Source organism: Rutilus rutilus (assembly GCF_951802725.1).
Source record: "Rutilus rutilus genome assembly, chromosome: 19".
NCBI classification, from domain to species: domain Eukaryota; kingdom Metazoa; phylum Chordata; class Actinopteri; order Cypriniformes; family Leuciscidae; genus Rutilus; species Rutilus rutilus.
Window position 1 is genome coordinate 22,525,559 of NC_140232.1, and position 26,632 is coordinate 22,552,190.

The window sequence follows — 26,632 nt, forward strand, 5'->3', positions numbered from 1 at the left end:
GGCTGTGTTGTCCCACCAGAGTATCGAATCTGAGGCCTAGATAAGACTCGTTGGCCCATATTTCTCTCTCTCTCTCTCTCTCTCTTTATTCCCCCCCCCCCCCTTCCCCTCTCCTCTCCTCTCCTCTCTATTTGTCAATGCAGCTCAGCATAATGCATTTCCAGAATCAAAGCATACAAGTCCTGTTTAACACTGATATAGCCTAAAGCACAGGCCCAATCCATCAGCATGACATAATAACCCAACGCCAAGGGCCAGAAGCACCATGCCCATTTAAACCGAATGGGGCACAAAAATCCAAATGTCAAAGCTGCCCTTTTCTATACAATGAAAATGCAAATTAAGCAGAAAGAAAAGAAAAAATTTCCTTAGGTATATATATATATCCTATGTATATTCTTCGTTGTTCAAAGATAAATAGCCTTAAATTGGGGTCAATCTGATTAAATCTCCACCACTAAAGGAGAAAGTTTTACAGATGCTTTTAAGGCACAGATGGACCAAATGTACTGTACTCAATAAGGTTTATGTTACCTCCATTCCTATATCGCCTATATGAACACGATCTGAAGTGTAGACAGCTCTAATTGAATCTAAAGCTGGGCTATGTTTTGTGTTCTTTCAGCACACCGCCAGTGAAGGGAGATGATGAATTAACATTGCTGAAATTCAAATCCAATCAGACTAGTTTTGCAGTTTGTCTTAAAGCAGTTCTTCCCACAACTAAATTCTGCTTGCTCTGTTTATTGCCAAACAATTCTCTGTAATCAGCTGCCAAGTCTGTAGTCTGTAGATTTATTTATTTCAACACAACGAACGGATACATTTCAAGAGATGACTGCATCTATATCCGCTGCACAGGATAGAGTGAATGCTAGTCTGTTTCCTGCAATAGATACACAAAGACAGCTCTATGGCTATGGGGAATTAATGAAGAGTGGAAAGAGGGCGATATTAGAGTTTGTCAGTGTGTAATAAAGAAGACAGGCTGTTCAAAAGCAGGGCATCCTTTGCTCAGACATTTCCCCACAATTTTAGTATTTTTTGATTCTTCAATTGCACACACTTACACTGATTACAAAGTTATTTTTCTTCAGATTCTCTTTCCTTCTGTGATCTATTCAAATAAAGTTGGCAGTTTCAGTTCATTTAATTAAGTTGACACTAGTCGACAATTTTTCCTACCGTATTGAAAAGTAGAAACATGTTGATCTGCCAATTGTGGGTCTTCTTCTTTTAATGCAGAGAACTCTCATATTTTTACAAAATAATGCATATAAAAGGCCAAGCAAATACTTAATGCCCCCACATATTTATAAACGTTGACAATATTGTTGCAGATAAAATGTAATGAAATATAAATGAAGCGTTACCTAAACCTCTCTCTTAACAACCAGTCTCTTATCACAATGGGTTGTGGACAATATTAGTCATTAGAGTGTGCATGGATCTATTTATTTGATATATATATCATTAGTGGCATTAATGGCACTTTTTTATTTATAAATTAATTAATGAAATCAATATTTGGTGTGACACCCTTTGCTTTTCACTGGACTTTTAGGCAAGGAATTGGCAAAACAAACTTCTGGAAAACTAAAATAACATTTTCTACTGACGCACTAAAGCAGAAAATAAAAATAACTATCTCGATTCTCAAGACAAATATATTTGTGAACATCTAGACTTCTGCACAGAATTGTATGTCAGTGACACAACAGATAGCAGTTGTTGACTACAGTGCCATGCATTCTATCCAATATACCTGCTGTCAGACTTTGTTTGTGAGTCCTGAAAATTTAAGACAGTCACGGTGTGGAAACCAGTTGCTACCCCTGACTAAAAGAATTCAGTACACAACCTTATTTATCTCTCTAAAACAGGACTGACAAGTGTATTCTGCTGCTGTGTGGATGCAGTCTCTCTCTCTGTTACAGCCCTTACCCTTCCCTGTCTGTCTCCATCTAGTTCAACACCGTCTGGGAAAACAGTACTGCGATCAGGGGCTCAAATTCCCCCTAAAGCTCTTAAACTCCCACAGATTTTGGGCAGAACAGCTCATCATCATCGGGCAATCTCTTTTCCACATCCAAATTTCACCAATCGCACCCTCCTTTCTGCACAGATAATGCCCATAAATGAAAGCAATTCACACACCTCAGTCCAGCATGAGATTGAGTGGGTGTTTCAGGTTGATCAATAGGGTCTGTTCCATCCACAGCACTCACTCAGTTGTGTACCGTATTTAAAGGCTGACTAAACCATGCAATCGTTACATCTACCTCCCTAAACTTCAGCTTGTATTCTCTTGGCATTTTGTACAAGCAGCCAGCACAGATTTAGAGGGGGGAAGAGATTTGGAGGGGGAAGATGTGGCTGCACTTTTATGCCCCATGGGTAGATTTTTATTAAAACAAATTTTTATTTTATTTTTTTTGCTACATGAAGGTCAGATTATGCCATCACTTTTTTTCCTATATTTCAAAAACATTTCGGTTTTTTGTATAGATTTTTTTTTTTATGTTTAAAATTGAAATTATTGCTGTAAAATGACAGTTATCAGAACAATATGAATTATTATTTTCTAATATTTGTAATATCTTTTTTTAATTAATTTTTTTTTTTGAAAATATTAATTCATATTGTTATGTTTCATTACTGTTGGTCACGCTTTACATCTGTCTGTGGGGTTTGCAAATATTTAACCAATGAAAAGTATTAAAGCGCTTGTGACTAAACCTCATAAATCCACTGGATCCTTGAGCGATCTGTAAAACCTCATATAGCTCCAACCGCCTCTATCATGAATGAAGTGCCACACACAGTTTGGACCATCTCTTCTTGTTTGCAATGCAAGGGTAAAATAAGAACTGGTTCTTTGAATAAGTACAGTGGGTAACATTTTATTTTAAGGTGTCTGTGTTACTGTGTAATTGTACATTTTAGTACTGAGTAATAATTAACTACATGTACTTACTATATGGTAAGGGTTAGGATTAGGGTGTGGTTAATGTTAGTTTTATGCAATAATACACAATTACTATAGTAACTACATGTAACGTGTACCAATGACAGTAAAATATTAGAAAAAGTGTTAGCGTAAAGTGTTTTCTTTACTCTAGAAACACTAACATATATATATATATATATATATGTGTGTGTGTGTGTATGTATATGTGTATATGTATATATATATATAATATATGTGTGTGTATATATATACTGTATATATATATATATATATATATAAATAAAGTTAATAATATAATGACACATGCAGGTGTCTGACTATATATGAAGTCACAATACACTTTGACAACACAGTGGTTAAAAAAACGCAATGTGTTTTTTTACATTTTTGGAGATATAAGGTTTCCGCCCAACAACAACGATATACATTTTTAAAACTATGATAAAAAAATAAATAAAATAAACAAATAAACAAAAACATGAAATAATCAAAATGATTTAAAATGATTTAAAATTACAAGTGTCCTCTTAATTATTTCCATTACAACCAACATATTGTACAAAACAATTACCAAACTTTAGTTTACTTAATAAATGACTGTTTGAGGTGAAATATGAGAAAATAAAGAAAAATCAAGATCAAATTATGCAAAAAGTTTGAAAGTATAATGTAATTGGACTTTAGGGGACATAAAATGCTAGCCATGAGACTAGCCAGAGCAAACCAAGACATTTTGTCTCACATATCTTTCAAATATCAAAAGTGTTGTTTTTTTCTAAAATACCAGTGGCAGTAGTTGAAGAAACCTCCACCTCTAAAGGTGATGATACACAGGGCAACTTTTTGAGCAATGTTGCAGGGCAATGTTGCTGTCAACTGGCAACCAGATGAGACACAGGGCCCACGACCGATCTAAATTATCCAGATAGAAATTTCTTGCACATTTTCAATGGGAAAGTGCCCAAGCAACAATCGCTCTGCAAAATTGCCCAGCAACATTACTCAAAAAGTTGCCCTGTGTATCATCACCTTAAAGGTTGTATGCCAAAATCTTTAGGAGTAAATGCAGCATGGAAGTCTGGTTGTGTTCCATAAGTGTTTGCAATCTGCACCGACAAGCCTAATCTGCTACAGTGACATAAGATGGGAGTATCCATCATCACTCCGCAGCTATAATGCTCTAAACACTACACTAGAACACCAGGCTACAGCCCATTTCAGCAAGATCTGAGCAGACAGTTTAAACCAATGAAATGGAGTGCATGATAGCTGCTTGGCCAAAGTCAAAATATACAAGGCCAGAGCCTTGTACATTACATCACGCCAGAGCCTCTTCACGACATGGCCGCTACGCCAGAGTCTCCATCCGCCATGGCTGTTACGCCCAAGGCTATGAAACTATCTAAAGCCGCGTTTCCACCGCAGGAACTTTCCCCAGGAACTAGGAACTTTGGGCTGGTACTCGATGTGTTTACACCGCAGGAACCAGGGTCTAAATGAAGTTCCGGGTAAATATTTCCCCCTCCGATAGTCCTTGCTCATGAGGTAGTACTTTTTCAAAGTTCAGGAACTTTCAGGGGTGGGACTTGTGCGCTGCACAAGCTGATTGGTTGTGTTCACGCCGCATTTTGGTTGGATGACTCCACGCAGCATTTTCTTTATTTTTAACCTCCATTTTAAAAAGTGGCTTCATGCAGTAAAGTTGTTTGTCTGCAAATATGGAATTTAATAAAAAAAAACTGGGGGACTGGCGACGAGTTTCAGGCTTTATTATTTGGGTATTTGTGGAAGAGGAAACTTTCTGCGCGTTCGTCACAGCCATCTCACGGCCAATGTCCGCAATAGCTGATAACATACAATTTTATATCTAACGTTAGCATTACGAGCTCTGAACACGCTTTATCAGTGCTCGTCTCTTTTCTGCCACAGCTTTTAATATTAAGTCATTATGTTTACACATTGTCATCTATTGCAAGGCAAACCATGTTACAAATTTACTATAACAGGATTGAAATAGCGCTTTGAAGTTAGTAACAAACAACTATTTACAAGACTGTCACTATTTATGATTGATAGACGGGGTTCAGGCTTTTTTTAGGCGTATTTGCGCAAAAGGAAATTTTTGCGCGTTCGTCCCAGTCATCTCACAACATACCTTGTCTAATTTTATACGCATACGAGCTTTCTGAACATGCTTTAGTATCAGTGCTCGTCTATTTTGTTATGTTAATTACCTCGTTAGTAAACCAATAACTGCAGCACAGTTTGAATCTCCTCCATACTTATAAATGTGGCGCTCAAAACTGATTACTGTCCGTCGCAGACTGGGAGGAGCAGTTGCGCGCAGTTTACCTTCCCGGTACTTTAGACCGCGGTGTAAACGCAGAAAGCAACCGGTCTGGGGCAAAAAAGGTTCCTGGGAAAAAAGTTCCTGGGACAAATTGTTCCGGGTAATTTCGGTGGAAAAGCGGCTAAAGCGGTCCTTAGGCATTTGAGACTGGCTTCTAGTTTGGCGGACCCACCACTGATGTCAGTGCGATCAGCTGGCATCTCAGTGGTTCCCAAGCTCAGCGCACCCAAGTTCAGTGGTCCCGACTACCGAATCTGGGGTTCTAAGAGGTCCTTTAGCTCCGCCATGGTGGTCACCAGTCCTGCCTGCTCCACTGTGGTGGTCTTCTGCTACACCTTGATGGTCACCAGCCCCATCTGCCCTGCTGTGGTGGTCTTCTGCTCTGCAGTGGGGAACTTCAGTCCAGTCTACTCTGCTGTGGTGGTCATCTGCCCCGCCATGGTGGTCTTCAGTCCCGTCAGCTCCTCCTTGGCCAGCTGCTCTCCCTGCTCCACTCTTGTCACCCACTCGGCCTGATCCAGCCTGGTCACCTGCATCTTATATCATTGAATCATTGAATTGGCTCTATCACTTTCTCTCCTCTCCACCTATAGCTGGTGTGTGGTGAGCGCACTGGCGCCGTTGTACTGTGGCTGCCGTCGAATCATCCAAGTGGATGCTGCACACTGGTGGTTGAGGAGAGACCCCAGCATAATTGTGTTTAAAAGTTTTTATTTGGTATTTCAGCAGATCATTTGTAACTTCACTTTTTTTGCAAACAAATAAAACTGACAACTTGACAAAAATGCATAAAAAAATAAAAATAAAATAAAAAACACACACACACCTCTAACCCCACCCAAAAGTGCTATCCAGTGGTAAAGGCAGGTAATGAAGGCATAGTAAAAATGAATCACTAGGTTGCAGAAAAGAATTAAAAGGGGACCACATTTTTTCAAATAACAAAATCTTGTTTTTTAGAGCATACCTAATTCTTTCTAAATGTAGTGTACCAGTCAACTCTGTCAGCCATAGTTTAAGCGTTGGAACTCCAAAACAAAAGAATACGTTTTTTAGCAGAAATTAAACCGTACGAAACAAAATGTTGTTGTACCAGTGTAAGTCTCAAAAACTCTTCAGAAACTCCAAGTATAATTAAAATAGGATCTGGTTCAAAAGGTATGTCCAATGTATCTGAAAAACCCCTGGAAAATCTTATTCCAGAAACTTTGTAATTTTGGACACATAACATAGCAATGAGATAGGCTGGCATCTAAAATTTGACATTTGTCACATAAAGGAGACACTTCTGGAAAAATGTTGTTCAATTTACACTTAGAATAATGAAGTCTATGAAGCACTTTAAACTGAATAAGACAATGTCTTGCATTAATGGAACACCTGTGGACAAGTTCAAGACTGCTTTCCCACATTTCACTAGGAATTTTTACCGCAAGGTCCTCTTCCCAGGCAGATTTCATTTTCTCCATCGAAGGACTTGTCACCTGTTCTAAAGCCTTGTACAGAGAGGAGATGTTATTACCATCTCTATGACGTCTTTCCAAGAATGCGACCCCAGCATAATTGTAAAGCGCTTTGGGTGTACAAAAGGACATATGAAAGCGCTATATAAATGCCTCATTCATTCACTCATTTATTCATATTACCTATTGCCTGGACTTATGTTTGATTACTTACACCTGTATCTCATTATCTTGTTAATGCCTGCCTATTTAAGCCCTGTGTAAGTGTCACACTACAATTACCCTCTGGTTACTCGTGGTTTTGACTTTCTGCTTAGTTTTCCAGATTTCCCTGTTTGCTTGTGTTTGTCTGCCCTGTTGTCTTTTTAGATTATCTGACCTGAGTTTTGACCTATTTCCTGTTTTATGGATTATGATTCCGGATTGCCCTAAGAAAAGCTTTTGGATCCTCAACCCATGTTTCGGAGCAGTTCATGACAGAAGCCTTGGTGAGCATAAGATAATTTTTTCAATAGAAATTAAAAAATCTTACCAACCCTAAACTTTAAACAGTAGTGTATATGCATTTTTTATGTAGATAATTTCTTAATCTATGTGTAAGTAATTTCTTAGTATATGTGGCTCAAAAACACCAATGTAATTGCCCTTTTTACAGTGTAGATAGATAGGAAGCCAACGGAACGAAGGTGATCTACTTAAGAACAGCTGCACAGAAAGTAATTTCTTTGTTTCCTGTGGCTAGTAATCTGTCTGAGATGGTTTCAGGCACAACCATTGAGCCCATACAGCTTCTTTAACTTTGAATACATCCCGATCTGATTGAGGAGGTAAGCGTGGCTCATAGAACAGTGCATTAGCTTCTTACCCCAGAGGCTTTTCCAGATGACTGCCTGGTGAACCCACTATCTCACCCAGAGTGCAGAAGGTCTGACCTAGGAAGTCCTACAGAAGGGCGGCCCGAACAAAAGATGGCCCACAGGAGGCAGGATTGGCATGCAGGAAGTAAAGGAGAGAGAGCAGAATGAGTTGTGGTACTGTGTATAAATGAGTTGTACCGGTAAAGAGAAAATTCTAGGAGTGCAAGGCAGAGACGTACGTTGAAATCGGAGGGCTTCCAGGAGGGAGGTGAGGCCGCAAATATATCAATAACAACAGAGCATATCATGTAACAGAAAAGACAAAAAAAAAAAAAAAAAAAACGAATTGAAGAAGTCAGGTCGAAGAGGATAGGAGAGAAAAAACGAGAGTTAGAGAATAGTGAGAAAGGATCTTGGAGAAGAGAGAAAGGGAAAAACACCCACGATGATCACAGATTACAAACAAAACAAAAAAGAGTGAGAAAACCATAAATCGGAATTTCACTAAAGACGAAGATTAACAAACACAGACACACACACCAAAGCATTCGGTTGGTTCTATACAAAATCGTAATTTCATAAACCCCAGTTGTTCACTGGCTGCATAGTTTTGGTTCAGGTTTTATATTTATGCAACTCATACTATGATGCAAAAATTCCCAAAAACCTACAACCTATTTTATAATACTCATATTATAATGCATAATAATAATAATAAATTTATTTTTTTATTATAAGAAGTCTAATTTACATAGAAAGAAAGCTTGTTTCTGCTAAAAAGAATGACAATGCCTGTGAATGAAAAGTGCTGCAAGTGTTTGATAAATTCATCCCTCAACTCATTATATATTTTAGCTTGCTTTTGATCAGCTTAATAGGGAACAAAGTTCAGCACACTGCTGAATACAGTGCTATATTGTGCTATTGTGAGCCGAAGTGAGTGTTTTATTAGAGAGCCAGAAGGAGAACTTAAGTTCTTCAGTTTTGCACAGCTTTGATAATGATATAAAATATGACATAATTTTCAATCATTTTAGACTGCATAAAACCAACCGCAGAATGAAAAAGCATGCATGTCAAAATGTGCAATCACCAAAGGAACTTTCATATACATCCAAGCAAACACACATGCACATACATACACAAACAAAGTACTGCTATATACTCACGTGTTTGGCCAGATCAGGACTTTTGGAGTCAATGTCAAATCTGAAATCCAAGAGAACAGCTTCAGTTATATTGTTAGATGACAGCATGGCCCATTTTCTCATTATAAAGAGGAATGCTTAACCCATCCTCACATTCTTTAATCTAGAATGGATTAATGATAATGATATTTTGATTTCTTATAGAGAATGTCTCTTAAAGGATGCAAAATTCACTTTTATATGGTGTTTGCATATAAATGTGTCTTTGCAGAGTGTGGACACAACCACCATACAATGAAAAAAATCCATTCACTCCTTTTTTGTAATCCTCAAAAAGCCTAAACACTCTCAATAATCAAGCCGTTTGGATTTTCTGAGCAATATGATGTCATATTGCTCATGCTCCGCCCACGACCTCTGACGGACTGTCCCGTATTAGCATATTTCAGCCCTCAGCCATTTGTATACTGTCCACCAAGGCAGGTTGCCAAGGCAGCACGTTATGTGTCTTGTGTCAACACCCCCCACGGAAGAGAGGGGTGGGGTGAGAAGTTGCTCATTATCATTTAAAGAGACATGCACCGAAAAGGGTCACTGTGAACAGAGCTGTTTTTGAGGAGGTAAAAAGGGTGTTGTTTTACACAACCACTGAGGAAGTTTAACCAAAGTATGTTAGAAACTTTACATGAAGACCCTAAAGAATCATACCAACTTGTGGAAAATTGGCATCCGATGACCCCTTTAAAGTCTACATGAAATGAAAATTCACCCTATCTGTTTTCTAAATGCATGTTATAGATCATTTTGTGAACAATTCATCTGTGCATTCGTTTACTTATTTTTTTTCAAATTGACCTTGTATAATGTTTAATTAAAATGTCTTAACTGGACCTTCCAGTGAAAATTGCATACTTCTCTCTAATGGCGTATGCCAGATTTATCCAATAATTTATTCCACCTCTACAAGCTCATGTTAATCTGCTGTCACAAGAATCGATGCACAGAACCAGGTCCTAGATTTTTCATTTTATAATAATTCGTCACACATTCGTCGAAAACAATTTGTCGCTAGGTCTGTTGCATCGTGATTTTAACAAATCAAACCTTTGGTTGTCATAATAATTATGTCCGGAAAAATAGAAGAAGATAGAAGGAGTGTTATTTTTGCAATTACATTTCGCTACTGTAGAAGAAATTACACTTTTCACCCTAAATCGGATCACTACTAGTCTGTTTTTAAATTCTTGTCGCTGTTAAAATGAGAGTGGGTGTGCTGTTCTGGGGCACAGCTGGTTGGCTCTGTGAATATTTGCATTTGTATAAGCGAGAGTTGGCATAAACGTGAAATGTTTCTCACTGACAACTCCAGCCTGAACTGCAGCAGCCCATTTTCACCTCAGCAGAATAACCCATTTAAAGTGGTGAATGAGAGCGAGATGGACAGTCAGGTGCAGGGAAGGGAGGAATGCATTGTAAATCATCTGGGTGCCACACATTTGCTTTTGAACCGCTGCGTAAAAGATTGAGGATAAAACTCATCTGAAATATTTATCACCCTTTCACTGATCCAGCCCCTTACACATGACAGTCAAGAGAGAGGCAGCATCAATAATTACAGAGGAAGACGCACTGGGATGGGGAGAGACAAACAGACAGAGCGAGAGCAGAAAGCCTGGAGTGGGACAGCACATCGGAGAGTGAGGCAGATATCTGTGTGTCAGCATCAAAGGGAATAACTTACATGTCAAAGCGAAGATTCTGTTTCTCCTCAAAGAAATAGTCCAGGATGTACTTTCTCACAAAGTCTGGATTCAGGGTGTTGTCAATGACTTCAGTTCTCCCAAACTACACAAAAAGAGAGAGAACAGCTACATGAGAATGAAAAAGTTGTCACAGTGCAGCCACCGGCATCTCTGTCCAGTCCATTAAAAGCCCTGTTCTTCTGACTCTGCAGCCATAGGAAAAACTAGAAGAGGTGATATTTGAAGATGAAGTATCTATACTTCTAATTATCTATGCTTCTAATGAACAACAAGAACCCCTGCTCAGAATCAGTAATGTGTATGTTTGTGTGGCACGTATGTGTGCGTGTGTATGGGTGTGTGTGTTTGTGTGCAAATGAAGACTACACGGGTAATAAATATTCAGGAATATTCATGAGGTCATGGCTCTGAGCTCATGCCTGGGATGTAAATTTAATAACAGTCTATTCATCCACCTGAACATATGCAGTACTGCAAACTTTGAATTCTATGTTAATGTAAAAATTATGTGCTATATATGAATTACTGTGCAACCACAAACATTCCCATTTCAATACATTCCTTATGTAACACCCTCTGAAAAAGCAGAAGGCCTTTCATTCCAGCTGTGGCTCATCTGTAAGAGCAGGTGGAATATACTGCAACAAATATTATTCAGATTTTCTAGACTATTTTAAGTCGTAAAGTGAGCAGGATAAATAACAATTTAGCGTATGGATTCGGCAGGCATGTATTATGATACTAAGGGGAGCAGCGGGTGCTTGAGCCCTCCCCAGCTCTACAGCGCCCCACTATTTTACCAATGTAAATCTGTGGTGAAAAATGGAACTGCAGTGCGCACTAATTAAGAGCCACTGGGGCAGATTTCAGACTGCCCTGCTTATTTTTACGTTACCTTACGTAAATCTCGCTCCAGACCCAGACGATATTAATCATCTTCAACTGTGTATATTATTCTGCATCAGGTCAGTAACTAGTTGGCATGCCTTTTCTTCCTATGTGGAGTAGCGTATCAAATGAATAAAAGTATAATATGTGAATTCCTCTACAACTTGTAATATTTTAAAGCTACATTTGGAGGTAATAAATACTACATTAAGGCAATTCAAAGATAGCATTCAATGCATATGTTGTGTTCCTAAAGCCTGTCAATCCACATTGGAGAGCCACCCTCAGACTGAATAATGCAACCCTTGTCAAAAGTGTTCTGCGTGTGTTCAGCAATTACAACATAAAGCTTACAAAATGTTTAAACTGGCGCTAAGACCCAGAATCTGCCCTACCTACATTTTTGGTCAGTAGCCGCTGTATAGTACTGATTGATTCACTAATGATATAAGCTCCTCTTCATCTTCTACTGTCTCTGTATGTATGAGTCGATTGTTGGTTTTATGTATGAAACTTAAATCAGAGTTTGGAGGAAGGAAAAGGAAACAAGAAAGAAGAAGAGAAGAGAAGAGAAGAGAAGAGAAGAGAAGAGAAGAGAAGAGAAGAGAAGAGAAGAGAAGAGAAGAGAAGAGAAGAGAAGAGAAGAGAAGAGAAGAGAAGAGAAGAGAAGAGAAGAGAAGAGAAGAGAAGAGAAGAGAAGAGAAGAGAAGAGAAGAGAAGAGATTACAGAAGCTCGTCTTTGCACTGTATTCTTGAAGGCTGCTCTGCAGTCGGTTCCCTCAGCTAATTGTGTTTTCCATGAATAATTAAACAAGATGAGGCAGATGAGAAATGCATAAATAAATGAATCACTAGAAGGGTGTTACAACACCCTGGCCACGCAGAAATGAAGGAGACAGCTTATGAGGGATAAGGAAGTGATGTGTTGATTTAAACATACTGTAGGTGATTTTGAAGACAGTGATCTTGTAAAAAGGATAAAGAAAAACACTGCATCACAACAGTCTGACTTTCTTACAAACATGCAGTGCAATATATAGTTAGTACCTGAGGCATGTCTTTCTGACGTTCTCTGCTATAGTTTAGATATGCATAAACTCTAGTATTAAACGATTTTTTCCAAATCACATAGCCTGAACCACAAATAGTCCTAAATCTATAAAAATTAGGTTAAATTTATATTTCAAGGCCATAAACATAATGACTAAACATTCTCAAGCAAGGCTATGTGATAGCAGAGCACAGAGTCATTAGCATTCACAGCGTAATGCTTTATGAACTGCTAATAAGACCTCACAGTCTGGCTTTATTTTATCATTTCACCGGCTGCTATAAATCATTCTGTTAACCTGCTGCATATAGAGCCATAAAGCCTTTTATGTTTGTCATATGGTGCATTGTTCTATTCTGCAAGTATTGCACTGGTTTCCAACATCCTTTTTGTCTAAACTGTTTTTGGAGAGAAATCCCATCGGAGAGAGGAGATGCAAAGAAAAACATTTAACTTATATCACCAAACTGCTTTTGGAAAAGCTTTACCACCCACTGAGTGTTAGAGACAAAGCCAAGGCGGTGAAAAGGGGCTGAAGCGTGTTGCTCATACTACTGTGCAAAACAGGAGAATTAGCACAAGGTCACATTCAGAAATGATTTGTAAATTTTGAAGCTCGCAATAGCATTGATGAGACAAAAAAGGTGTGAAAAATGAAGGTTGATAAAGTTAATGATGATGCACAGAAGAGAAAAATGAAGAGAAATTATTTTTAAAATGACAAACATGCAAAAGTTCAAGCTCTAAGTGAAAACGAATCATCATGTGATCTGATTGTCAATAGTCGATTATATAAGAAGGAAAAAAATCTGTGACTTTAGAAAGTGAGATTTAAGATATTTGGGATTTCTAGACATTTTCATTCTAATTTTATGACAATATGGAAGTCTGCACCAAAGATATAACAATTACGACACAGAGGAACAATATCATTTAAATCACTTTCAGAGCAATTTTCTTGACAGCCAATCAGAATCTTAAAGAGCTTAAGCGTTTAAAGCAGCAGACAACATAATGCTAATTATAAACCGTGTTATCCATTGGTGTTCACGCTAATACAATTATAATTATAGTTATCTTTATAGTTATCATTCTTGATGTGAATAGGCCTTTAGGCCTTAAGCTTTCAGATTGTTTTAAAATAAACATTTACAACTGCAAATCATGTTAAACTTTCTTAAAGTTGTTAAACATGATTTTTTTAATTGGAATGCCACTCATAAAATATCCCTATTAGTTCGATTTTTTGTTTAGTCAGGCAAAAGCCACTGATGCGCTTTCTGCTTGTCCAGCATTCCTTGCAATCATGGGCAGCTCTTACACTGAGAGTGTGGTAGTGGAAGCATTATCATTTATGTTTTACAGCTTCGTCAGTAGTTGTCAGGTTGGGGTGTGAGAACGCTATTTTGATTTAAAAAGGGGCGTGTCTAACTCAGTCAGGAGGAAACTCCAGAAAGGATGACACCACTTACAGAACCTTTAAATAATATATATATATACAGTATATTTTATTTAAGCAATAAGGTATGAGAGGCTGTGCTGTATCGTGAATAAGTCACGGCTGAAGGGCGTTGTTAGGCACAACGCGAAGCGGAATATTTATAAAACGGTTAGTTCCAGTCCTTGATTCTGATTGGTCAATAGGTTTTATTCATGATAAAACACGGCTATGACCGCTTCACCCTACGGTTCTATAGCCCTGTCCCAAATGGCACCCTAACGGTGCGTGTCCACTGGCACGGAGCGAGCGGAGCGAGCGGAGCGGAGCAAGCATTTTCAATTCATTCATGGAAGTTGAGCTTCACGTATGCGCAGTGCATTGTGGGATTGACAGCGGAACGGAGAAAGCGCTGAGAGCATCAAAAGGTTGGGCAGTTCTTTATGCAAATATCAATCGAAAAACGCGGTCGGCAGCCAATTGCTGTGAGGTTCATGATGTGACGTCTGTCTTTAGAGTTTAAAAATATGCAGATTGTGCCGGTGTTATTGCTGGATTTAGTACGTAAATCGTTATGTTTACAAATTAGAGGCTTTGCAGTTGTTATATATATATGTTAAATATTTTATTTTGGATGTGTTCATTGTGATTATAATGGCTGGGTTTATAAAAGTTTATAAAATTGAAAGGATATCTTTGCTTGGTGCATTTGGAAAGAAAGTTTGTCTATTTCTAAATGGAATCGCGTGCATCTCTGATGATTCTACTGTCTGTGTGTTGAAAAAAACTTAGATTAAACCAAGGGGGTAATCTTTCAGAAAAAACTGAAGCTTCCCCGGGGGCCGCCATTGATTAGCAGACCCTCACCTGCTGTTTGCATTCCATTGACTCCCATTCATTTTGGCGTCACTTTTACAGCGAATAACTTTACATCTGAGGCGTTTAAATACTTTATTTCTAAAGAAACACGAAAATGTATAAAAGGCTCCATTACCTTGTATCTTATGTTATGGCCCCGTAGAAGCAGTTTTTGTAAAAATAGGCTAACGATTGCGTCATAACCACGCGACGCTCTGTCGCACAGTAGAGAAATTACCGTATGGACAGGAGGAGAAGCTCGTGGGCAATCGGGGGGACGTGGAGGCAAAATGACAAAATAATTCATCAAAATACTTAGCAAAAGTTGCTCCTTCTCCTAGCTCATGGACACCTCCTACTCACACTCTCCGTCTCTGCAAGTTTCGGAAGGGAATGATTCAGATTTGTCTTAGCACAGCTACTAGAAGACAGACAGGTTGCTCACGTCACATCTACGTCGTCAAGCTCAGTTTGAGTCTGCGGTCAGCCATCAGGAAGTGAGTGCTTCTAATTGACTTTTCTCCGTTGAATCCAATGGGGTCGCTGTGTCCATTTCTTTTACTGTCTATGGATTAAACACACTCGCAACCGACACACCCCAAAGCGGAGGCGTTATAGCGTTGCTAGCGGCACTGAGCAGAGTTTTGTCGCTGTAGTTGACACGCACCGTTAAGGGGTTTTCCGTGCCATGACACATTAATCGTTTGTCAGTTGCGTCTTGCTTCTCTGTGTTCACAAGTTTCAGTCGTTTCAACATAAAAGTCTTCTCTACTGACTGACTCACTCATAAAGACAGTCTTTGCCGCCATCTAATGGCGAAATAATGTACACTTTTTAGCCGTGATTTATTCACGATACAGCCTCTCGTACCTTATTGTTTACATATATATATTAGTACTAATCATTTATTGAACATTGGTGTCTTTTATCAAATTAAATATTTAAATCAAAGCAATAAGCATTGTTTTCCTACATTTAAGCGGATTTTGCACATAAAAACACTCTTATCCATGGTAAAATCTCTGTATGCGTATAACTGAGTGGTTTCATTGCTTATTAATGTATAAAGGCCCTTGCACACTGAGTCCGAAATTATCGCATGCGTTTTTTCGCTTTCGTGATTCGGTGGTTCTTAATGGTCAAAACACCATTCAAAATGCTTGCTACCGATGCGAAAAACGCAGAAAATCGAACCTGATTAGATTTTTTTTTTTACGGACGAAAGTTTCGGTACAAGCCTGATTGACGTAACGTGAGGTCGTAGTTATTTTTTAACGTGCGAAAATTTCGGACGCGAATTTCGGACTCAGTGTGCAAGGGCCTTCGAGAATTAAATACAAAAAAAACAAGAAAAAAGTTAAAAGAAAGTCTAATACAGTAGTGAAACCATGGGCACAATCACTCAGTGAAAGTAAGGTGCTTATGCTGTGTTAGTAACAAAGAGAGAGACACACATACGCCCAAATCTCCTGCTGAGACAGAGAAACGCACAAAGAAAACTCCATCCTTATCAATCCCTTACAGCTTGACTGCCTCTTTTCCACAGCGGTCGGTATTATACCCAAACAAGAGGCATCTTACATGGGCAGAGGCATGGAGAAAGTCTACGCAGCTAATCGGAGTTAGCAACCTGCTCAGTGTTATGTAAGCAGTGCTCTTTCATCAAAGAAGAAAGGTGTTCCATTAAAACCCGCTATGAAGGAGGAGGATCGACACCAATTCGGTTTTATTTTGGGTCAAAAAGTTGTTACAGCTCCTCATGCGCACATCGTGACATTTACGACCACTTTGACGCATTCACGTCGGCCTTGAAAACACCTGCTGGAACAACTGTCACCTGCTAATAAGGGATTTAATTAAAAGGGCCTCTGTAACACAAACCAAACCTTGCAAAAAAGTACCGCAATGCGATTTTTCATATTCAGGGTCTTTTTTGCAAGCTCGGTGATGGATATGATAGCCCGAGGATGTCCGTTTTTCAGCTGATTGTAATGACCTGCAAAATCCAAAGGCCGAGTCCTCTAGCTCAACACAGCTTAAGTGTGGAAAATCACATTCAATGAGCTGGGAAGCATTACAAATGCCCTGGCCTGTAACTTTTGAGCAAGATCGACTTTAATGCTAATCGCTAACGGAAAGTGTACAATCATCTTAACAGCCAATCACTAAGGGCCATGGGGACAGATTCATGAATATTCAAACGGAGAATCAATGGGCAGTGATGGGCACCAGAGGGCTGTGGAGAGAGTGAAGGGGGCGAGAGACAGAGAGGATATGCAGAGCTGATTAGGGGAAATAAGGGAGTCTCTGTCAGAGCTGATTGTAGGTTTGTTCCCGAACGTGGACACCTACCTCACGCCACTGCTTAGACTCCACTCCCTGAGTGTACAGAACACACACTGAGAAGACGAGAAAGGGAAAAAAAGAGAGAAATCAGCATCTATTTCATTTTTTTTTTTTTTTTGCTTTTAGGTTACAGTTACTGTAGATAAATCTCTGAAGAACAGCTTAAAAGCTTGAAGCTAGTTCATGATTAAAACAAACTTTTTTGAATCAAATCAACACATTTACCTAAACTAACACTGATTTAATGCTACGAGGTAAATTAAACAGACCCATGGAAAAGAAACGTCTCAAATGAGATCTCTTTTTAATGTTAATTAAATTGGTTAATTGTTTCTTATAGACAGCAATTAAATTAGACAGAGAACAAATAGATTTTCCTGCTTACATTTTACTCCTGAGAAATAGACCTTATCATTTTCTATCATTACATTCTTCCAATAAATGGAATGTTTTTAAGTTATTTTATACAATTATTTTGAAATTGATACTCTGTACAATGTAATCTGGTGGGTCTATTATTAATTTCTGATTAAGAATTTTAGGAGAAAAATATTGAGATATATTATCTAAATATTAAGTTAATATTTAACCCTCAAGTTCCATGAAAAAATTAAAAACATTATTTGAATTTGGGTTCTCAGATGATTCAACAGAAGGTTAAAAGGTCAACATCTAACTACTGGGTTTTTAAGGGGTCAATGACATATTGAACAAAGTAAATTTGAAAATTATTAGTTTTACACACACTCAGTACTGTGGAACATGAAGGTTAAATGAAACCGAACTGAGAATTCTAATAATTTATTAATGTTTAACATCATGTTTCATTGATGAAAAAGCAACTCTTTTTTGCAAGGATTAGAATTACAAAGGAGGCCAGACTATTTGACCTATTGCTCTCTATTTCATAATCTCATGTCTTCAGCGAGAGATTTACTGTACACAAGTCCCCATGACTCATGCAGCATTTGTATTCAGGGGGCTGAGTTCATGCTCTGCATATATTAAGCACTTCTGCATTTTTCTTGATAGTGAAGAAAAGCTGTCACATTGTGATGCAAATTCTATGCATGTGTTTTAGGCAACTTGGAGAAATAGCAGAGTAGACAAATTGCAAAGTGTAGAGAGCGTAAGAAAGTCAGAGAGGTGTGTGGAACCTGAAGAGAACCTAAGAACCTGAAAACATTTCAGTGAGGCACGAAGCCTGGGGAGCGAGATTGTATATGTGTGGTAAAAAAAGAGATTTTAGGTTAAAAAAACAAGTACTTAAGCCATGGAAAAAATATAAATACTTACAAGGATCAGACTTGGAGAACGTGTCTCGATCTAACAGGTTTCTGGGGAAACAGGAGAGAAAAAAGTAAAATTAAGGGCTGATAAACTAAGTCACTTCGCTCAAAAAGTTCAGCCATACAATGATTAAAAGGCCTCACAAATAAACCAGATGGAGCTCTCAATTACGTTATTTCCGAATCCGTACATTCTCTTCCGTTAGCAGCCACAAAACATCTTTTGACATGAGATTTTGTCAATGTCACTGTGTTTTGAAGCAAATTAGGCTTCCATCGTGATATATGAAATAAAGAAGGCATCTCGCTGTTTTTAATGCATGCACATTGTTTGGCTCCAAGAACATTAGCAGAGCACAAACACAAAATGGAAGGATCTCTATTCTCAATGCTTCATAAAACACATACAAAAATAAATCAAAAATATGCTCAAAAACTGAATCTTTTGCAGAATGTAACAATTCTGCATCCCATTCAGCTCTTGGCATCTGATCTTATTCTCATAAAATGGATCTCTGAATCAGAGCTGAACACAGGTTCAATAGACTCTCTATAATAGTTGCACATAGAAATTGAGAGGGGCTCAACAAAAACAATCGTTTAATTCGACAGGCTTGAAATCTAATTTCTGTCACAATATCACTGTCAGAGAAACTGGTTTTTGATTAAATTGTAAATGTGGCTCTGGACTATATAATGGCTGTTTGAAAATGAAATTGTTCTCTAATACAGATGACTGTCAGCTACAGGTTGTTAATGTATGCTGTCATATCAAACCTCTAACAGACAAAGACAGGAGAAAAACACTGTCACTTCTCCTGCAAATGAAAACCATTTAAATGAGTCTCTCAATCCTTCACCAGTGGAAAATAGAGCCTTTAATTGATGCGAAAACCAATAATTTAACTGCACCCAAGCAGTGTTTTAGAAAAACAGGGAAAAAATCCTCACATAAAAAAACAAATAATTGAACTTAAAGTCATTTTTCTGCTCTCTCTGTATTTTAAAGACGTCCGCATTAAAATATAGGGATGCGCGATATATCGGCCACCATATCGGTATCGGCCGATATATGTTCATTTTTAATGTTATCGTTATCGGCCTGATAAAAAGATTTGGCCGAAATATTAAAGCGGAAATATGGAATCACTTCAAAAAAGGGAAATATGGTTAAGTGTCATATAGGCTACATAAAATTATAATGAGAATATTATAATTGTGTGCTTGGGACATGAATTTGGATTTAGATTCAATCGGCAATATATTGGTTATTGGCTTTCAAATATAAAGAATTATCGATTATCGGTATCGGCCGAAAATCTGCACTACTAAGGGATAATCAACAATATTCTATGATTTGCGGGCTACCGTTAAAACACTTCTGGAAAGCCATTATAGTCTGCTGAAACGGGCTTAACTGTCTGAACATATAGAAGCTCTGACAGATCTGTGATGTTCAAACACAGACTATAAATTCAAATTAACTCCTTTAGGCTTTGAGGCAGGACTGCATTCTAAGAGTAATCTTAGAACAGTAGTTTAAATAGAGGTTTGTGAGAAAGGATTAAATTTAGCCATAAAAGACAAGACATTAATTATAGATTTACACATAAATCATTCATCAATGCCTTGCTTGTCATGTCATTTTTTTTCTGAGGTTCACATAGAAATGTTAGTGAAGCTACTAAAGAGACTAATATCAGTCTTAAAGGTACAATGTCTTCTGTGGAAAGCAAAAGATGATATTCTTCAAAATATCTTGTGTTCCACAGAAGAAGAATAAAAAAGACAAACCGAGTTGTCTCAAAAATAAACGCAACAATGGAATTTAATCTAATTTACCAATTAATGTGCTGTAGGAACTGAAAAAAAAAAAAACTATTTGTCTCCAAACTGAAAAAGAACCAAATTCCAAATCAACACTCATGACCCTAAATCAGATGATCTGTCATACTCATTGGGACATTTTGAAACTAACTGATTTTTCAACATATAAGACAAAGAACGCTTGTAAGATATAATCCCAACTAGAGAAAGAACACTTAAGTCAAGTTTAACTAGACAGGTTGGTTTCTGAGACAGCACATCTTGAGTCTCCCAAGGTAAATCATGAGTTTAAACCAAAAGCTGGTTTGATTTCCAAGACAGGGCCTTTAAGCAGACCTTCTCAAAGACCTCTGGCCTTTCCCTTAAATGCAGGACCAAAACAATCATCTTGAAAATCCACAGACTGCCTTTACACATCAAAATGCATCAGATCATTCCAAAACAATGCTAGAGGGACTTATAATCAAACATTGTTCAACTGCATAACCTATATGTGGCTATTATGATCACAAACTTTTGAATGGTGTATTGGGAGTGAGTCTTGTTTGATATCAGCATGAATGTTTTCTCGTTTCTTTAAATATTGTATGAATCAAATCTAAATGTATTGTACTCTTATTATAGGTATCATGTCTAAATTGTACTCTACTTGAGTGGGAGAGTTAAGAGACCATGTGACTAATCAGATAACAAGTAGTTTATGTGAGGTGAGGAGAAATAGTCACACCCCGAACTAAAGACAATGTCTTATTGGTCAGGGGCCGTATTCACAAAGAATTTTAAGGCTAAAAGTAGCTCCTAACTGGCGAATTCAGGAGCAACTCCTAAAAATAATGGGCGTGTCACTCGTAACTTTAGGATTCCTATTTCCTAAGAGTAATTCACGAAGCATTTTAGCCCTAAAAGTAGCACCTAAGCCTGGGACAGCTTAAAAGAAGTCGAGAGGACTCCTAACTCACTAAAACCTATTCACAAACCGCTTTTTGTGGCATTTCACGTTGCGATGTTTTGAAATGCGTATGCGGCGGCTACAGGAGCTTCCAATCGCGAGGGAACAATTTTGCATTGTAGGCATAATGCAATAACGCCACAAACAACAAGCAAAACTAGGCTACTCATTGCATGTAAACTAATTGTAACGTTTCATTGTTGTGAATCAAATTAAAATGTTCTTCTCTTTGCAAACGTAGGCAGAGGCATATAGTGACAGATTAATTCAATAATGTTGCAAAGATATTGCATCAATCCATATGTTTCATTAGGCTACTAGGCTATTTGTTTTGCCTTACTCTTTATTCATTTAGGCTATTTATTCAGTTATTCATCATCTTCCGTCCTTCGCACTACTTGTGTAGCGCACGCATTCTCAGACCTGTCACCTGTCACTCATCATCGTAGGGGAGGGGTTTGGAATCATTCCCGCGTTACAATCATCAGCCAATCAAGGTGGTCACTTCAGTCAAGCTCGTGCATGAGTAATGACGTCATCCATAGCAACGAAGACTCACTCTTAGTTTAGGAGTTGTCATTTTTCTTTACTAAAAGTAGGTCTGAAAGGCGTTGTGAATAACTTTTAAGAGAAAACTCCTAGCTAAAATCTTTTAATGCGATTTAGGAGTACTCCTAGTGGTAAGATAAAATGCTTTGTGAATACGGCCCCTGAACTCCTCCAAAGGGTTGGACAGACCTCTGAGTTTAAGACGAGATGACGAGACAGAGATCCAATAAAGATCAGACCTGAAAATGGTTTAAGACCTAATAGCTTCATGCAAGCCATCTGGGGCCGTATTCACAAAGCATTTTATCTTACCACTAGGAGTACTCCTAAATCGCACTAAAAGATTTTAGCTAGGAGTTTTCTCTTAAAAGTTATTCACAACGCCTTTCAGACCTACTCTTAGTAAAGAAAAATGACAACTCCTAAACTAAGAGTGAGTCTTCGTTGCTATGGATGACGTCATTACTCATACACGAGCTTGACTGAAGTGACCACCTTGATTGGCTGATGATTGTAACGCGGGAATGATTCCAAACCCCTCCCCTACGATGATGAGTGACAGGTGACAGGTCTGAGAATGCGTGCGCTACACAAGTAGTGCGAAGGACGGAAGATGATGAATAACTGAATAAATAGCCTAAATGAATAAAGAGTAAGGAAAAACAAATAGCCTAGTAGCCTAATGAAACATATGGATTGATGCAATATCTTTGCAACATTACTGAATAAATCTGTCACTATATGCCTCTGCCTACGTTTGCAAAGAGAAGAACATTTTAATTTGATTCACAATCAAACGTTACAATTAGTTTACATGCAATGAATGAGTAGCCTAGTTTTGCTTGTTGTTGGTGGCGTTATTGCATCCCTAGTTATGCCTACAATGCAAAATTGTTCCCTCGCGATTGGAAGCTCCTGTAGCCGCCGCATACGCATTTCAAAACATCGCAACGTGAAATGCCACAAAAAGCGGTTTGTGAATAGGTCTTAGTGAGTTAGGAGTCCTCTCGACTTCTTTTAAGCTGTCCCAGGCTTAGGTGCTACTTTTAGGGCTAAAATGCTTTGTGAATTACTCTTAGTCAAAAAAATTAGGAGTCCTAAAATTACGAGAGACACGCCCATTATTTTTAGGAGTTGCTCCTAAATTCGCCAGTTAGGAGCTACTTTTAGCCTTAAAATTCTTTGTGAATACGGCCCCAGACCACTCTCGTATCACTTGCTTTTCCTGCTTCTACTTCTTTCCCATTGAGTCTCGTTTTATAAGTTTAATTTTAGCTGAAAGCTTCAGTCAACGTCTCTATAGACTTCCCCAGCCTCAAACTTCAAACTTCAGCCACGAGAGAGACTCCGTTTCCATTAATCCGCCAACAAAGGGAATCGCCAGGAAAGGACGGCAAAAATAAATAGATAAAACAATTAAATTAAATAAAACAAAATGTTTCTGAACTCACAACAGATGTTTAGATCTGGCTGAACAGACTAATAATTGTAGTGTAGTATTCTATGTTGATGTTTTGACTGATCTGTGTGCTGTAACACATCTCACTTTGAAAGGTGATATTAGCACAGATCAGTTCTTTCTCTTTGCCAAGGAAGTGTTCTGACACTATTGGGCTTGTGATCCAATCTCCATCTCACCCCCGCTCTCCCAGAACCAGTGGCACTGTAATTGGCACCCTCATGCGGGAGAAGCTATTTCAGCCAGAGGGGATCAAAATAGATTCTAAACTCTTCAGCCAATGAATCCTCATTGGTTCAAAGAAGCAGGAAAAAGTAATTCAAGTCGCTATCTGGTTAAGGGGGGCAAAGAGAAATTTCAGAGTGCATCTCAGCCAAAAGCCATATTCCTTGAGGTGGAGGAGAGGAACGGATCATGTCGCTCGTCTGGAATGAAAACTCTTGTAGTCTGGCCATCCTGGCAGGGGTATTACCACCATGACAGACTCTCCGGTCAATGGAGAGTGCTTATCATCATGGCTATTTGATGAACTCTGAACAATACCCAGAGCAGGTCTGAGTACAAACAACACTAGGCGAAACTCTTCCCATGAGTCAAAACAAAAGGTTAACATCCTAGGGCTCCATCTAACTGCCACCTAACAGCACATAGAGCACTGGCAATCAACCAGTGCGTTCTTAGAATGTCTCTCACAGGTCCTGTGCCACTTCTAAGACCTAGGAATTCCTGTTATAGTGTTTCATTAAATGTAATATGATCTACAATCCCTCTGTCTTCTCCTCAAGAAGTAATTACAGTAGAACAGCAGTGTCAGCATTTTTCCAGCTCGTCAATGAAACAGGGTAATTAAATCCTGGCAAGCGCTGTCCATAAACCAGGCATAAATCTACACAAAAACCTCAGGTGAAGTTAGAAGCCACAGGGCCAATGGTCTCGTTTTGCATGTCTCTCGCTCAAGCTTGTAAATGCAACACTTAATCACTGTTACACAGCACATCCTGATCTATGGTGCTCATTTAAGTTGAATTACTCTTTATAGGATAAACATGTTGTTTATTTGATTACAGAGGACAGTACAAACAATACAACTTGAGTTCAGCGGATCAGATATTAATGAAGTGTCATCTTGCACAATAAAAAGGAAAAGTGCTTTAAAAAAGTCATTAAAATGGCTAAAGTGGAGTGGTAATAATACATTAGCAATACATTTCACAATAGAGGGAATGCATTGACGTCACTTTCCCGCCGGGACACGCCCCCCTCAGCCGGACTGAGTGGCAAAAGAGCCTGCTGCGTGACTGGATATTATAAGGGAAACTGCGAAAACGCGAGTAAAACAAACGATTATCAGTTTAAACTAAAGGTTGGACTCGATGTAGGGTTCCTAGTGTTCAAGATATTCATGGATATTTAAATGCAGCCAGGAATCGTGTTTCCTGACATGTGCCTGATTTCGACACCGGAGATTTGCCTGTAAAACCCTATATAAATACAAGAGGTAGGTCTAAATCCGAGTGAACACTCATATCAATGTTATATACAGTAGTACTCAACATTTGAAGTGGATCAAAAAAGTTCATCAAAGTTGTCCTATAAGACAAGAACGGGTATTGTTCAAAATTCATGTATAACTTTGATGAAAGTTTTTGATCCACTTCAAATGTTGACTACTATATATCATCATAATCGTCCAGCCCTTAAACTTGTTGTCAGTGTTTATTTAAAAACATCCGATTATGCGTAATAAGCCGAAAACGCACGTGGTCATGTAAACGCGAAAGCCCGGATATACTTTTATCAGAGTAAGGTCATAAACGGCTTAAACATAAACCTTTTTTTTGCCTCTTATTACTCCGTTTTCGTGCTGTATGTAAACGCATTAACCTGCTTTATGTCGGCTTATTGAAGTGCGCATGTGTGAAATGTGACAGGATCCTTAGTGCAGATTTAAACACATCCAGACAGAGCGAGCGTTTTGCAGGAAAGGAAGAAGGAAATATATCACAAACGCAGACTCTTTCATGACCCAGAAAATAATAAAAATGTCCTCTCATCTCGTGCAGCAGGAGTAGAAGTGGTTCAGTCAAAACGCTGCATCTGTAACTGCATGAGAGGATACGACGAGGATACTCTGACGGTACCATAGACAGTAAAAGAAATGGACACAGCGACCCCATTGGATTCAACGGAGAAAAGTGAAGTCAATTAGAAGCACTCACTTCCTGATGGCTGACCGTACTGCGCACTCAAACTGAGCTTGACGACGTAGATGTGACGTGAGCAACCTGTCTGTCTTCTAGTAGCTGTGCCAAGAGAAATCTGAATCATTCCCTTCCGAAACTTGCAGAGACGGAGAGTGTGAGTAGGAGGTGTCCATGAGCTAGGAGCAGGAGCAACTTTTGCTAAGTATTCTGATTAATTATTTTGTCATTTTGCCTCCACGTCCCCCCGATTGCCCACGAGCTTCTCCTCCTGTCCATACGGTCATTTAAGATACAAGGTAAAAAGATAAGATACAAGGTAATGGAGCCTTTTATACATTTTCGTGTTTCTTTAGAAATAAATAATGGACAAATGGAGTCTTTAAACGCCTCAGATGTAAAGTTATTCGCTGTCAAAGTGACGGCAAAATGAATGGGAGTCAATGGAATGCTAACAGCAGGTGAGGGTCTGCTAATCAATGGCGGCCCCCGGGGAAGCTTCAGTTTTTTCTGAAACATTACCCCTTTGGATGGTACAGATCCACTTTTGCGACACGACTGTCGCGTGGTGTCGCGACGCCTCCCCACATTTGTACGTTGATGGGCGTTACCGCTATGGGTGTGGTTTTGACCGAGCGGGAAATGGTGCGCGTTAGAACAGAGGACCTGCGAGAGACTTCCCCCCGTCTCCATATGCTCTACTTCTATTGGATAGTCGCGTCGCGTTCAACGGAATTAATTTGCATAAAGATGGCCATCGGCCAGCTTCTTGGCTTTTTGACGCGCAGCATTTTTCCAAATGAAGCGCTGCCTTCCCGGAATGCTTGACGCACCCATAGGAGTGCGGCACGACAGAAGTGTCGCATGGTCAGATACACAATCTGAGTCAGATACGCAAATGATTGTTTTGTCATCACACAGTGGCATGGCCTGATTTATTAATAAAATCAAAAAAAGCATTCATGTGTTTTTTTTTTCACAAACGGTTAGAGAAATGCTGATTACAATGAGCAGAGAAATTGTTATCAGATAATATTGACTGAAAATCTTTTTTTTTTTAAATGGAAGTAGAGCAAAGGAAAGGAGAATTAAAATAAGTGATGCCCAAAGCTAAAAACTGACCTCCACGCCAGCTCTACTTGGTACGCTAAACAGTGTTTGCTGGTGGTCCACTTGCCAGTGCATTCATGAAGATGTCAACAAAAATTAAAAGTCATTTAAATGT

The 26,632-nt window shown here is 38.7% G+C and overlaps 1 protein-coding gene across 3 annotated transcripts in view; it reads right to left on the minus strand.

Moving 5' to 3' along the window:
* The window catches only part of cpne5a (copine Va), an 87,218-nt gene that overhangs the window by 46,121 nt on the left and 14,465 nt on the right, over positions 1–26,632 (minus strand). Inside the window, exons 2-7 of one of the 3 annotated variants that reach the window (XM_084389435.1) lie at positions 18,430–18,470; positions 17,140–17,186; positions 10,531–10,634; positions 8,811–8,850; positions 7,881–7,895; positions 7,650–7,726 (exon numbers count right to left, since the gene is read on the minus strand). In XM_084389435.1, coding sequence (XP_084245561.1) covers positions 7,650–7,726; positions 7,881–7,895; positions 8,811–8,850; positions 10,531–10,634; positions 17,140–17,186; positions 18,430–18,470 — 324 coding nt within the window. Of the gene's footprint in view, positions 1–7,649; positions 7,727–7,880; positions 7,896–8,810; positions 8,851–10,530; positions 10,635–17,139; positions 17,187–18,429; positions 18,471–26,632 lie in introns of those variants that run through there. The other 2 variants (XM_084389436.1, XM_084389437.1) reach the window with 2 other exon arrangements.